Source organism: Setaria viridis, chromosome 9 (assembly GCF_005286985.2).
Source record: "Setaria viridis chromosome 9, Setaria_viridis_v4.0, whole genome shotgun sequence".
Classification (NCBI taxonomy): domain Eukaryota; kingdom Viridiplantae; phylum Streptophyta; class Magnoliopsida; order Poales; family Poaceae; genus Setaria; species Setaria viridis.
In genome coordinates, this window is record NC_048271.2 from 47,635,882 (window position 1) to 47,651,438 (window position 15,557).

The window sequence follows — 15,557 nt, forward strand, 5'->3', positions numbered from 1 at the left end:
GGTGCGCGGAGGGGTTCGCTGTAGCACCTCGGCGCAGGCCGGCCTGACCGGTAACCGGTCAGACCGACGATAGACCGACGAACACTAGTCTGGGAAGGATCCCATCAAACCAGGCGCACGTAGGGTTGTTTTAGGGTCGGTAGGCTACCTAGAACGCCTTCAGACATCGTCGAGATGAAGGAAGAATAGCATATTGGAAAGTTAGGGTAAAAGAATAAAAGAAAAGACGATAAATAGTAGATTGGTTTTTGTCGATTGAGTTGGATGTCCTCAATCGGCCGAATCCCTTTATATTTATAGGGAGGAAAGGTCTTCCCCACACAGGAGTCGAAACTCTAATACAAATCGTGCTAAATTACAACTCCTACTCGGATTACACAGAGCCAGACCGGTCAAACCAGCCTGGGCAACCGGTCTGACCGGTCTACCCGGGTGCAGATCTTGCGAAGGTCGTATCTCCCTCATCCGAACTCTAAATCGGACGTTTTATATATGAATCTTGATCTACTCGACGAGATCTACGCAATGCTGGAGTACAATCTTCATTTGGAGCACTTTGATCCAACCGGTCTGACTGGTGGGGTCAGCTGGTCTGACCTGTCTACACGGGGTGCTGATCTTCCCAAAAGCATAACTCTCTCATCCGAGGTCCAAATCGGACGTTTCATATATGCATTTCAATAGTCTTGACGAGAGATACGCCATGGTGAAGTCCAATTTGCATTTTGGGAACTTTCCCCAAATCGGTCTGACCGGTTGGGAGACCGATCTAAAAAGGTTTGATCAGATCTACCCAGACCTGCCACTTTTGGGCGTCAACACATGCTCCCTATTTTCTGGCAAAGCTTGCGTGCCAGAAAATACTCTCCTGATCCAAAAGTTCCTAAGGACGATGATGAACATGGCATCAGCCATATATTTTTTCTAAGGGCGATAATTGTCTCATCGGCCATAAACTTGTTCTTGATTCAAGAAACAAATTGCTTTGGCCTCCATACTTGCTTGGTAGCTACTGACCTTGCCGGTATAGCTGTTGCTTGCTGCTCCATTGATTCTTGCTTCCGCATCCGTTGTAACCTCCTTTTTTGAGTGTGAGATAAGCCTGAGGGACACCACCTTGGCTGCAGGTATTTTGAGTTTTCCTTGCTATCTTTCTTACCACCTTTAGTAACAAAGGGTGCACTTTTAACCAGATTATTGCTAGCAATAATCGGTCTTTGCAATGAACCACAGTTCGAATATGCAGGAAGATATGAAGCAATACATGGTTGCATATAAAAACCCTTATGATCAGGAGGTGAATAATAGCAGAGGTATGGCAAGACCATGGCGTAGTCGGTCAAAAAGGTGTATGTGACGCAGCAGCATAGTTTGCATGACATTCACAAGAATAAGATGGTTTTTGATTTTTACTTTTATTATGCCGACCCCCTTGTTTCCGACCAGATGCTTCCTTCTTATATTTAGCCAACAGATCCTTGAAAGTCGGCTTTGCCTTACTCTTCAGATTTCGCTTGGCTCTAGACTTTCTGCAATGACCGGTCAAACTGATTCCTTGACCGGTCAGACCGGTCTTTGCAGAGCCGGTAACCTTGCTTTTGCGTTGCCCTCCGAGCGTAGAAATCTTTGTTGTGACTTGAGGGGTTTTTCCCAATGGCACCTTTTTCTCACACCTTTCTTCACCAATGATCATATTCTTCTCTTTAGCCTTTTCGGCTTGATCCGGCTAAATAAGCACCTTGGGATTTGTCAATTCAAGAGTATGCACCGGAAAAGGATTTTGATTAACTTGCATATCATGAAAAACCAAATGACCTTCATTAATGGTTGATTGTATTTACCGGCGAAACACATTCCAATTATTAGTGGCATATGAGAAAGTATTATGAAATTTTCAATATCCTTTCCTCTTCAACTCTTCTAATGGAGGCATAGTATGAGATATTTTCAGATGCCCAAGGTTAAGCAATTCATCTAAAATCCTATCGCACTTGGCTATATCGAAAGTAAATTTCATATCTTCTTGCTGATTCTTTCGGACCAGCTTGAGAGAAGCACAAGTACTAGGTTTATCCTTGCGTGGCCATACAAATTCAGCAACTAAAAAATCATTGCTCTCATCATCCAAGGAATCATAATTCAACATATGCATATTGCGATGATCAGATTTGAGCTGACTATCCTTAGTTCGGCTTTCCTGAGCCAAAGCTCTTTGCAAGACTTGGGTAACATTAGCAAATTCATGACCCTACAATTTATCTTTGGTATGGGACTGTAATCCATTAAAAGCTAATTCAGCCAGATCCCTCTCGGAGATAACAAGACTATAACAACGGTTTTTTACATCCCTAAATCTTCTGATATAATCAGCAACAAGCTCATCAGACTTTTGCCTAACCGATGTTAAGTGACTTAGTCTCAACTCATCATCTCCACTATAAAAGTGATCATGAAATTTTTATTCTAATTGTTCCCAAGTATGAATAGAATTAATAGGTAATGAGGCAAACCACAAAAAAGCGGTTCCGGTTAAAGATAAAGAAAATAACCGCACTTTTAGTTCTTCTATGGAACCAGCTTCTCCTAATTGAGCATGATAGTGACTAATATGCTCTCAATTGGTTTTGCCATCATCCCCGCTAAACTTCACAAATTCAGGACAACGCCAACCATAAGGATAAGGAGCCGAATCAAAGCTCAAAGGATATGGCTTTTGATAGGTACGGGTTTTATGCTTCACCTCTATTCCATAATCTTCCTTCATTTGCTTAGCAAGATTGGCATGAAACCTATCAAGAACTTCTTGAATAGTGGTTGGCAGAGGCAATTGTGATTAATAGAATTCGATTGCAACACATTCTGTTGTATATGTGGATTATGAATATGTTACAAACGGCTATTGAATTGGGAATTAGGCATGGAACCATATGAACTACACAACCCAAAAGGCACCACGGGTGGAGCGCTATAAGCTACTGCAGGATATGGATCTAAAACTCTAGGAACCTCACCGAATCGGCCAAAGACAGCCTGAACGGGAGGTATAACAGCTATAGGCTCAGGAGACGACACATATCGGATCGCAGCACCCTGACTGGTCTGACCAGTTAGACCATGCGGTGAGGTGGAGGTGGAGGTGACTATCCCACAAAATAGTTCAACAGCACGCCATACTGAGGCCCCGCTATGGGTGTTGCCGATGTACTATTAGATGAGATCTGAGGTGGTGCAGGATTAGAAATAGATGCAACATCATTGCCCCCCTCCACGCATTTATCATTAGACTTATCTACCATATCTTGCACACTCTTATTTATCGATAGGCGCAGGTTGTCAATTACGGTAGTAAGATCAGCCATGGTAACAAAAGGAGATGGTGGTGATGATGTGCTCATATTGGTTTGTACCTTAGATGGTGGAGTGCTGAAAGCGTTGTTGGAGGTAGAAGCGAAATCGATCTCCGTAATCTTCTTTACTTTGCCTCTTCGGTCAACTTCAAAGCTTGCAATTGCGGCTCGTAAGTCCTCATCGCGCTTCTTCTTGCGCTCCTCCAGCATCTGGTAGATCTCTTCAGGAAGTTGCTCGAACGTCGGATTGACCACGTTCTCGTAGTAACATTGGAAAGATCTTCTTCACTGGCCATCACAACCGATGTATCTTTCTTCTTCTTCCCCAGCGGAGTTGTCAAAATGTGTTGACGTTTTTTTGGGCCAACACACAAACGCACACGATCGTGCGGCGTGTGAAGGGGCTCACTGCAGCACCTCGGCGCAGGCCGGTCTGACCGATTACAGGGACCGGTCTGACCGGTTGTCGGGCAGGCCGATGGTAGACCGACGAACGCTCGCCCGGGAGGGACTCCGTCAGGGCAGACGCACGTAGGGTTGTTTTAGGGTGGGCAGGCCATCTAGAACGTCTTCAGACGTCGTCAAGATGAAGGAAGGACAGCAAGTAGTAGATTGGAAAAGCTAATGCAAAAGAATAAAAGAAAAGACGATAAATAGTAGATTGGTTTTTGTTGATTGGGTTGGATGTTCTCAGTCGGCCGAATCCCTTTATATTTATAGGGAGGGAAGGTCTTACCCACGCAGGAGTCAAAACTCTTATACAAACCATGCTAAATTGCAACTTCTACTCGGATTACACAGATTCAGACCGGTCAAACCGGCCTGGGCAACCGGTCTGCCCGGGTGCAGATCTTGCGAATGTCGTATCTCTCTCTTCAGAACTCCAAATCAGATGTTTTATATATGAATCTTGATCTACTCAACGAGATCTACGCAATGGTGGAGTCCAATATTCATTTAGAACACTTTGATCTAACCGGTCTGACCGGTGGGATCAACCGGTCTGACCTGTCTACACGGGGTGATGATCTTTCTGAGGGCATAACTCTCTCATCCGAGGTCCAAATCGGACGTTCCATATATGCATTTCGATTGTCTCGACGAGAGCTACGCCACGATGAAGTCCAATTTGCATTTTGGGAACTTTTCCCAAACCGGTCTGGCTGGTTGGGAGACCGGTCTAAACAGGTCTGACCAGATCTACCCAGACCTGCCACTTTTGGGCGTCAACACAAATTTGATCAAGTTGTAATGGGTAGAAAAGGATTAGGAGGATAGATTTGATGATTAAGGGAGGTGAAAACTAGCTCAGGCCTTCACCAGATTGATCGTCTTGTTAGCCCAAAGCACATGCATAAGCTTGATTTATTGTTAGCGACTAGCAACGTGATCAAGTATGGCACGATGCCAAACCAAAGGTTTCTTTAAAGCAACCGGGCATCGGTACGTGTTGATGGAGAAAATAAAAATAAATAGTTTGTCAAAAAGACATTTAGGAGAAAGTATGCTTTTTCTAGGTCTTATTCCTAAGCTAGCAAGTACACTTTCTCCAACAAAGATACTGATAGCATTTTTGCCTGTTTCGTATCTTGCCGGCGCACGCAAGATTCGTCAAAATGGAGTATTCTATTTTGCCGCTGCCGCAATCATGCAAACCTTCCCCCGGCGCCCCCTGTAATCGCCGAGATATGCTCCTTCCTTGCAGGCAAGCAAGCACACGCTCCCCTGTCGCCAAGCTGTAGCCCTCCGGCTCACAGGCAGCCAGCCAGCTAGCTTACCGGCCGCACACCCAAGCTCACTCTCCCCGGCTCGGCTCGGCCCGGCCGCCCACTTGCGTCTTGCGGCGGGCGGGCTGCGGCGCTCCCAGCCGCGCGATCCGCGGGCCCCTCCCTGCACATGGACTGACGTGTCCCCCGAGGGATCCCGGGCCCACCTGCCAACCACCGGGCGCGCGGAAGAGGGTCGTCCGCGCGTGGATCCCGCCCGTCCAGTCCAGATCCCACGGGGCGGAGGAAAAGCCGGGGAGGCATCGCGAGGATCCGCCGCGGGGAGCGCCGCAGGAAACAGCGTGGAGGAAGCTTTTGGGCGCGCGACGCCTGTGCGTGCTGCTGGTCTGTCCGTCCGCGCGGCGGCGGGACCACCACAGGGCCGAGCCGCCGAGGCGAACGAACGCGCGCGGGCAGCGCAGGGCGCGGGCCCACGGGCGCATGTGATCCGGGGGCACCGGGGCGGAGACCGCGGAAAGCGCGAGTCATCGGCGCGGACGGACTCGCCTCCCTCCCCGCGCGGGGCCCGTGCGGCGGGCCACGCCTGGAACGAATCGGCCGCCACCACCCACCGGGTCGACGGGTGTCGTGTCTGCGCTGCGCGCTGTGGCGGTGTGGCCGCCAGTGGTGACGCACGCTTTGTTCTGGTGTTGGTCCAGCACTCCAGTGCCCGCAGCCCGTGCCCGGGACTCGGCATCGGCGGCAGCTGTTGCTGTTTGTAGCGCTGGACGATGGAAGCCGGATGCAGGATGCTCCACTTGCGCTGCTGCTGCACGGTATGACAATGACGGTGTGCGACCTCAACGTCTTTCTCAAGAACAGTTATCCTATCTTCTTTCTTTATTGAGAGAAAGAGGAAGAATAGTTCTCTTCCAGGTCAGGAGGACTCCCAGGATACATTGTGCTTGTTTGTTTCCCACTGTTTGAGCAGCCGTTGGGCACTCGGGCCTTTTTCAACTTGGGCCTATTTCTGTGGTTAGCTGGGCTTGTCCCACGAGCATCCATCACATTGCCTCGGCCCGCTACTCACGCATAGCTTAACACAGAGAAGTGACACCAATTATTAGCTCGAGATAATAATAATAAAATTAAGGTCCCGTTCGGTACCGTGGACTAAAAATTAGTCCGATGTTTGATGTCAATTAGGATAAATAAATATAAGTTAATTGTAAAACTAATTGCATAAGTCACTGATGAGTAGAACCATTGATCTTAATTAGATCTTGATTAGTCTATAGTTACTGTAGCGCAACATGACCTGGCTGATAGATTATGGAACCCAACTCGAGCAAAAGCTGTGGAGGAAAGTGGTAGCGGACGTACGCAGGTCACATGGCACACCTGGTTTTAGGTTGCAAGCCTTGCAGTAGCACGACGCGGAATTCGTTTAATACTGTTAATTAACCACTGAATCGTTGGCCTCCGCGTTGTCACTGTCACCTGCTCCGTCTACGCATCATCCATGTCCTAGCTCAGTAGTTGGATCCAGCAAACCGTCGCGCCCGGCCTTCTCTTCCCCTCCACTTCTTTTTATCACGGCTTTGAAAATTGGTAGCCACGGGCTACGGTGGTAGGCTGTTTTTCTATGCCGAAATGCACGCGCACGTCACGGTACACTGCGCTTCGATTAATTAAAGTTCCGTTTGGATACACAATACTAAACTTTAGTACAGTGCTAAATTTTAGCATCCTCAAATGGAGTGCTAAAGTTTAGCACTTGGGTTGTTTGGATACAGTACTAAAGTTTAGCACCTTGGATGAGAAATGACTACATTATCCTCATTTATGATTGGCTTGGGGAAAAGTGAAGAGGAGAGAGAGGGGAAACTAGGTAAAAAGTGGGCTTGGGGACCACTTTTTAGTACCCATTAGCACCTTTTATCACACCTTGGGTGTGTTAAAGAAAACAAGGGTGCTAAACTTTAGCACTCACCTTTTAGCACCCCTGTTTGGAAGTTCAGGTGCTAAAAGTGTGCTAAAAGTGAGGTGCTAAAATTTAGCACCCCTTTCCAAATATCCCCTAAGCTAATAAGTACAGTAATGCACACACCCATCTGTGTACATGAGGCCAAACATTCTGAGTAAGCAAAGCAAAAAGCTTCGGTTGGAACGGATTGACAGGGCAGAAGACGGTTAGGCCATGCCGCCGCGGCTCCGAGTTGTCTAGTCTATAATTGCGGAGGATCGCTTTCTTGACAGCGTAGTTTGGTTGGACTGTGATTTTTGGAAAAGCTGCTGTTAGCTGTAGGTTGTGGAAAAGCAGTGGTGAGAAAGCAACTGTGAGAAAAACAGAAAACCGTTTGGTTAGAGCAGCTGTGAAACTGTAGGTTAGGTAAGAAATACCTGTAATACCCCTAAAGGTCTGTAGGTGTGTTTATATGCAAATTGCTCGTAACAAAATAATATGTTCACTAATTCGCATGTAAATGACTATTTTAGAAAGGAAAAAAATAAATTTTATATGCTCTTCGTCCATCAAAATGATTGGTCCACGTAAATAAAAACAATATTCATCGAAAAGTTTATATAATGATGCCATCCCTCAACATTATTATCCTCCTCTCACACTAACCAAAGCATCAGCTATCCTAGTACAAATAGTATTCATAGTATCCTTATTCTCCACATCGTCACTCTCATCTCCTTGTGTTTGTCTCGTACCACTTATATATTGTATCAAGTACTCTTCATCAACATTACATTTCTCGAACTTCTTATCACACAAATTGCTTTCACGGATAAAATTATGCAATGCAAGGCACTACCTTTCAATCGTGTGAACCTTAGGCATTGCTGTTTTGACAATATGTTTGCATGTGGTGTGCAGATCTAATGACTGAATGATGATGAGAGATGCACACAATATCCTGTTAGCTTGAGAAGACACATTTGCAGTCTTTTGAAAGAACTATGATCACAGCTGAAGGTAGATTAGGATATGTTGTAATCTTGTAGATATATGTAGTCACCTGAAACAATGGAAGAGAAAGCCGTATTTGCTGTCAGAATTAAAGTCTGCATTGTTTGAACCTCCCCCAACAGTGGACATGGACTCTCACCACATCCTCATATCAATCATGGACCAAAATTTGAAAATGAATGACTTGAAAGTTTAGATATGGAATGTTCAAATCATGGATCAAAAATTATGAAAATGAATAGCTTGTAAAATTAGACACAGACCTTTCAAATGACTACAGGTTCAGGGGAAAAAACACCTCGACCAAAAGAACAATAAAATTTCAACAGGAATTTAATCAATAACCTAGCAGCCTACAGCTCAAACGGCAACCAGGAAGCAGACAGATGAAAGCAGTACAAGATGTTAAAATTCAGAAAACATCCTATTGGCTACGGGATCACTAGCCGAGTACGTCCATTTTTATTCACAATTTCACTTCCGGTGCTGGCTGCTGTTAGCAGTCTGCAGATAAAAATGGAGCACAACGAGAGTCACAGCACCGAACAGCCACTAGAAGTACCAGAGGCGCAGAAGGAAGCAACCTAAGGGGATGTGAACTTGGTGATGACCTCGGTGCCCTCGGAGACGGCGTGTTTGGCGTCTGGCGAGTTCGCTGGGGGACGACGAGGCGGCGGACGGAGGTTCGGATCAAGGCGGAGCAAGGCGGCTGCCATGCAGCAGCAGCATCCGCCGCCGCTGATCACCATGGAGGCGATGCTGGAACAGATGGTGAGTCTCGGGCTCTTAGCATGGGCGCGGAGATGGTGATCCCCGCCATGGACCTCATGTACGACCTCTTGGGCACTTTTCTCCCCAGCCCGCCCGTCTCCGCCACCGCCTCCCTCTCTGCCGACTCTTCAGCCCCCGGTGGCGGCTCCGAGGACAGCCTCAGCGCCCTCCCGGACCAGATCCACCGCAACGTCGTCTCGCGCCTCCCCGCCAAGGACGTCGCGCGCACCGCCATCCTCTCCTCGCGCTGGCGCCCGCTCTGGCGCAGCTCCTCGTTCTCGTCGACGCCCAGCTCCTCCAATCGGCCGGCGCCGAGGACTCACCCCTGCGCGCGGGAGGCGCAGGCCCAGTAGGCGCCCGGCGGCGGCAAATCCCGCGCCCGGCTTCTCTCACGCGCGACAGAGACAGGAATCGAAGGGAAACAAAAACACGAACTGTTACGTGCATAGCAAGTGGCAGGTGGGGGTGGGTAATTTTTTTTTCCTAAAATCATTTGGAAGTAGGAGGAAGATGTTTTTAATTTTGTACTAATCAAAAGAAACTTTTAGTAAAAACACTTGTGGCCTTTAGATTCTTTACTTTTGATTTTTGCAAAAGCAAAAGTGTGTTGAAAAGCTCGACCAAACACACTTCGCACTCGGTGGTGGTGGACATGCCGTGACAATTTTTTACTGCAGGTGAGTCAGCCCTGAGAGTGGAGACCAATTGGCAAGCGAACAAGTTCTGCCACTTATTTACTGGTAAAGCGTTTGTGAGAATTGTCGTGGAACAAATGGCGTCATAGTCAGTAGTTAAATTCGCCAAGGTTAATTGAATTTTATGGAGAAAATGGAACTTCAGGTGCAAATAATTGGCATGTCGCCGTCACGTCACGCATACCCATACCGTTACTGTTCTCTACGTGTCGCATGGAGCTAGCATCTATGCTTTTGTTTAAAAAAACAGAGATAACTGCAGATAATGCTGCTTTTTGTAAAGTGAGGGCAATATAGTACCCTCGTGAGCCCACAATAGGATAACAATACTACTCTCTGAATCTCTCTGGTCACAGCTCACAGCCAAGGATAATACTACTCGTCTGTAGAATTTTGTTGTTTTGGATTAAAAAACCCATATCATTTCGATTCTTCTATTTCAAATGGAAGAAATATCAACTCTTACTACCTTGAAGGGCCGATCAAGAACACGATGCCTCTCCTCGCCTTTTCGTCGAGTGTCTTTGTCCGTCGCTACGCAAAGGTGCGGCCCTTTATAGAAGAAACGGAACAGGGGAGTGACAGGTCTCATCAGAAAGCTCCGAATAATCGAGAGAGCTCTGGCATGGACACTGATTCTTGCGGACAGACTCAAACACGGTCTGGTCTAGTTGTGGCGACGACGATGAGAACGAACAGGTCGGAACCTCGTGGAGTCGGGGTGGTGGTACGCCCCGAAAGGCCGAAACAGCCTGTGGATCGTGGAAACGCCAACCGAACAGAGGAGGGACAGGACCGGACAGAAACCTGGCTCTTGGCTGGCAGCCGACGCCCGATGGAGATAGATTTCCCTGTCGGACCCTCGGCGGCCGGCGCGGCGCCCACGAGGGCAGAAGGCTTCCAAGAAGGCGGCGGCTTGTTGGTGCGTTCAACTTCAATGCGGCCTGGGCTGGCTGTGGGCCTGTGGCCATTCGGATGCCAGATATGCACGTATCGCTGCCGCGTGAGAGTCCGCCTTTGCAGGCTAGGTACATTGAAGCTGGTCCGTTCGCTTCAGCTTATCAGCCATCAAACAGTATTTTTCTATCATAATAAATCAGCTGTTTCACCTTTTTAGTCGATTTATAAGTCCAGCCGAACAGGCTGCTGGTTGCGAGCTGCGACTTCGTGACACACCGGACACCGCGGCTAAACAAGCATAAATTTTAGAGTGCATTTTTTTGAACTACAGGCACCTTAAATGAAACTGTTGTATAAGCGGCGCTTTCTTTTTTGAAAAGAACAAGTGACGCTTTTCAACAGTGCCCATTTTTTAAAAACAAAATCACACTTTTAATCAAAATTTGCTCCTGGCGAATGGAAAATGACCACTCGCACCCACCTGTAAGCGATACATAACAACGTCTTTATCTCATGATAGCAAGCTAGCAGGACGGCGTACTGGGACCGATAAACGTACTAAAAGAAGGCGTGCGGCATTGTTGAATCAGCAATACACCTTGATGTGCTGTATTCTTTGGAGGTGGAGGTGAGGTAAGCACATTGATTGAGCCCTGTTGCGGTGTGGCCTTAGAGCAGGAGATTAGCTTGATAAGATTCGCATTCATGGCACCTTTAAATCTAACTAAAATACTCTCTTTTTCCAAATGTAGCAGGTTGCTTCTAAATTTATCCTAAATTAGTCTTCTCTGACTATGTCCAAGTTTATAAAAAATAATATTAGCATCTATAATAGCAAATAAATACCACATCTAATTTGATGTTACATTTCGCTATAAATTTGGTTAGAGGTTAGAGAAATTTGATTCATGACAAAACTAAAATGACATTCTTCCTCTATTTTTTTTCCTACTCCTTATGTGTGTGTTCTGTATCAACAAACTTCTTTGCCGCATAATGTCCTCCCGGTACCACATTGTGCGGGTTTAATGACCCTATCTTCTGCCTCACCAACCTCCCGGTACCACATTGCGCGGGCTTAATGACCCTACCTTCTGCCTCACCAACCCGTCTTTGACGTGCCACCGTTAGGTGCTACTCACTCTAGAAAACTGTTCTAAACCTTAATCTCATCGGAGCGTGTCGAAATGGAGAAGGGAGGAGAGGCTAGAATGGAAGATAGAAAAATCTCAGATGTTGAAAGAAGAAGCGGTGAGCTGCAATGCAGCATTCTATCTTTTCAGAGACTATGACCCTATTTGGCATGGCTTCAACTCTGGGTGAAGCTGCTCCACTCCAGAACTCCAGGTGGAGCCGGCTCTGGGTGGAGTTGGAGCGGTCTAGATGGGGTGTTTGGCTAGAAGAGTGCTCTCAGCTCCAAAAAAGACCAATTTCAGTGTGGATTGCCATTGTTGCCCCCCAATTTAGGCTCCACTTGTCATCCTCTCTATCCCCATCTTCTTCTTCCTCAAAAGGTGTGGGCAGGGGTGCGGACGACGGGATGGCGGGGGTTGGGCGGCCGGCGGCAGGGGAAGGGGTGCGGACGCATTGGAGGCGTGTCTCAGGGCGGCGGCCTGGTCCGGCGGTGGAGGAGCCCCGCCCAGTCAAGATGGGGGCAGCGGGCTAGCGGGGCGTGCGCTTGTACCGACAGGGTGGGCAGATGGTGTGACGGCGAGGTGGGCGGCCGTGGTGTGCGGCATGGTGGGCGGACGGCGGGATAGCGGGGTCCGCAGCGGGGTGAGCAGAAGGCGGAGCAGCGGCGGACGGTGAACAGCGGCGGGGTCGGGCGACCGATGGCGGTCCGGCGGTGCGCTGACGGGCGGCGGGGGAGGAAGACAGGCGCGCGGGAGGGAGTCAGGGGGGGCTTGGGAGAAAAAGAAACGAACCGGTTTTTTTAACCAGTGGCATTACCAACCAACTCCACGAGGAGGTTCATATTGGGTGATTTTGGAGTTGCAAAAGAGGTGCTCCAAAACTCTACCCTATTTACACTACAGCTCCATGGAGTTGCCAACTCTATGAAGTTTTGAAGCTGGGGTGTTTAGTTGGAAAATTGGTTGGAGTTGCTAAAGTTCAGCTCCAGAGCCATGCCAAACACGCCCTATGCATCCATCTATATAATCTGATATAGAAACTAACGTTTGCAGTGGAATGTGAGGTTAAACTCGTGAAATCATTTTTCATTGAATGCTTGGCCATGTATCAAAAATCCTATAATTGTTCACTGGATCTAACGAGAGAAGCGACAATTATTGGAAGTGTTAAAGAAGTTTGCTTTACCACGGTGTTTTCAGAATAGATCGACATTAGCTCTCGCATGGTTTCTTATTTTGGTTGGTTTTAGCTGTGGACTATTGTTGACTGGATATAGTAACCGGTTTGTGGCTCTGTTCCTTCTTTTGCTAAAAACATAGGCAGCCATCCTCACATCGAACTAAGCCATGCCAATTTTTAGCGAATTTTGGTGAGCTGATCCGGCCAACAACCAATGTCATTCCCATTTTTATCACCCAATCGGTTGCTTGGTCACTGATAATATACTCAACAGCGCCGCGGGGAACAGCAGTAAAGTTCGCTAGATCGCCTACTTACACTTCACCATCGTTGGAGCACAGAATCGATCGCCGCCGCAAATTTTCAACGGATCACAGGAACATGCAAAAGCTTATCGTGAATTATACCGCTCCAACCACTGTTCCCACTTTCAGTACAAGCCCGGGCGGCACACGACACGATCCTCAGTTTCCAATTCCGAGCCACGGACGAAAGCGACCGTGGTGGATTTCCAAGCGTGCCGATAAATGCAGCGCAGCAATCCAATACAGCAGCCACACAGGCAGCCCGCAGCCGATGTCAACGGCCCGGCGACCCCTCCGGCGTCACGCTGCTCCCAGGTCCCAGCCGTCCGGAGCGACGCGAGAATCCCCCTGGCCTCGCGCCATCGACACGGTCGCGATACGGGATCCGCCGCGCGCGTACGCGCTTGGCGGCGGCGCCTTGCTGGCTAGCGGCTAGCGCTGTAGCCCAGCAGCTCGCGATCCCATCCTCGCCCGAGCCGAGTCAACCAACCATCACTTCATCCGCGCGGTGCCGCCCCGACCCACGAGTTTTCCCCCTGATCCGTCGTCGGCGCGGGGAAAATCAAGGAAAAACTGGCGCGGGGTACGGGTACGGGGGTAGGCGCCGGCCGAGCCGAGGCCCGAGGCGCGCGTCGCGTCGGCGTCGGCGTCGGTGCGTGGTCGTAAGGAAAGGAAGCCACGCGAAGCGTGCTCCGCCTGCCTCCGGCCGCGCGTCCAAAAAAACATAAACAAAATCTCTTTTCAGGGCTACGACTAAATAAAATCTGAAAACAGCAAAGCACCAAACACCCCCGAGCGGAGCACACAAAAGCGCCCCACCACCACACACCATTTCCTTTCCATCCCTCCCGTCCGCCGCCCGCCCTCTTTGCCTGCCTTTGCCTCCGTCCCCGTCTCGTCTCGTCGCCCGCCGTGGACCGCGTCCTCCTCCCCTTCCGCCTCCACAGCAGCAGCAGCCGAGAAGCGAGGTCAACTCTCCCGCCGGCGGAGCGACAGCGGGAGCGGGAGCGGGGTAGGGTCCCGGATCTGTGCCGAGCCAAGCCGAGCTGCGCTCCCCGCGCGCCCGCCGCCCAGATCTCGAGCCGGGCAGATCCCGACGCCTGAGGTAAATCGCTTTGTTCGAATCGTGCCTGCTAGATCCGTGCGTGCTTATCGCGAGCAGGAGATAAGTTTGTTTGTTCGGTTGCTAGCTTCGCGGCCAGCTTTTGCTGGACAGCTGCTCTAGGTGATGATAAGCATCGACTAGCATCTACTAGCCCCCTCCCTATATTTGGTAGATTCGGAAAATGAAAATGAAATATCTCCTCCCGGTTCCTCAGATCTCGAACTCCACCGATTTCCAAATGGAACCTGCTTGCGAAATCGCAGGGATCTGCTCGTGATAAAACGTTCTACTGATTGATTACTGGACTCCTTTGAGCCAACAGGAGTTAATAGGTTTTTATAAACTCATATGGTGCTTGTTGTGTTCAGATCTAAACCGAACAAGAGGGAGCTCCAGCTTCCGGTTGGTGGTGGTTGGGCGGTAACGAGGAGGCGGGGGCAGCGGCAGGGGAGGCTGCGAAGATGTCATCGAGCACGATCCGGAAGGCGCTGGGGGCGGTCAAGGACCAGACCAGCATCGGCCTGGCTAAGGTCACCAGCAACATCGCGCCGGAGCTCGACGTGCTCATCGTCAAGGCCACCAGCCACGACGACGAGCCAGCCGAGGAGCGCCACATCCGCGAGATCCTCCACCTCACCTCCGGATCCCGCGCCCACGTCGCCGCGGCCGTGGTGGGATGCTCCCGCAGGCTCTCGCGCACCCGTGACTACGTGGTGGCGCTCAAGTCGCTCATGCTAGTGCACCGCCTCCTGGTCGACGGCGACCCGTCCTTCCACCGCGAGCTCCTCCACGCCACGAGGCGTGGCACCCGCCTGCTGAACCTCTCCGACTTCCGCGACGAGGCGCACTCCGGATCATGGGATCACTCTGCCTTTGTGCGCACCTACGCACTCTACCTCGACCAGCGCCTCGAGTTCTTCCTCCATGAGCGCAAGCAGGGATCAAATGCTGGCAGCAGTGCTAATGGTCCATCGCCCCGTGACCGTTGGGGTTCGCCTGATCCCTATGGCCGCAGATCGCCTTCCTACTCGTCACCTCCTGGGTACGGTGGATATGATGATTACCGTGAGAGGAATGGTGGCAACAACGATGACAAGAGGCCACCGACCCCAGTGAGGGACATGAAGCCAGAGCGGGTACTTGCCCGCATGCACCACCTGCAGCAGCTGCTTGACAGGTTCCTTGCTTGCCGCCCCACTGGCGGGGCAAAGCACAGCAGGATGGTGCTGGTTGCATTGTACCAGATTGTGAGAGAGAGCTTCCAGCTCTATGCCGATATCTGTGAGGTGCTGGCAGTGCTGCTGGACAGGTTCTTTGACATGGAATATGCTGAGTGCGTGAAGGCTTTTGAGGCATATGCTAGTGCTGCGAAGCAGATTGATGAGCTCTGTGCATTCTATGCATGGTGTAAAGATACTGGAGTTGCGAGGTCATC

General features: G+C 49.7%; 1 protein-coding gene and 1 long non-coding RNA gene across 3 annotated transcripts in view; one reads left to right on the top strand and one right to left on the bottom strand.

Moving 5' to 3' along the window:
* Positions 1-7,588: 7,588 nt before the first annotated feature.
* LOC140221445 (uncharacterized) lies at positions 7,589-9,318 on the bottom strand. 2 transcript variants are annotated; one of them, XR_011897224.1, is made up of 2 exons: positions 8,645-9,318; positions 7,589-8,082 (listed from the first exon to the last, which is right to left on the bottom strand). It is a non-coding gene; the product is annotated as an uncharacterized lncRNA (long non-coding RNA). The 2 variants fall into 2 exon arrangements; XR_011897225.1 differs by having other exon boundaries at positions 8,618-9,318.
* Positions 9,319-13,800: 4,482 nt separating this feature from the next.
* LOC117836066 (putative clathrin assembly protein At2g25430) overlaps positions 13,801-15,557 on the top strand; it is a 2,945-nt gene continuing 1,188 nt past the window's right edge. The window contains exons 1-2 of the mRNA XM_034715425.2: positions 13,801-14,122; positions 14,491-15,557. The exon at positions 14,491-15,557 is cut by the window's right edge and continues 1,188 nt beyond it. Coding sequence (XP_034571316.1) covers positions 14,584-15,557 — 974 coding nt within the window. The 5' untranslated portion in view covers positions 13,801-14,122; positions 14,491-14,583. The remainder of the gene's footprint in view (positions 14,123-14,490) is intronic.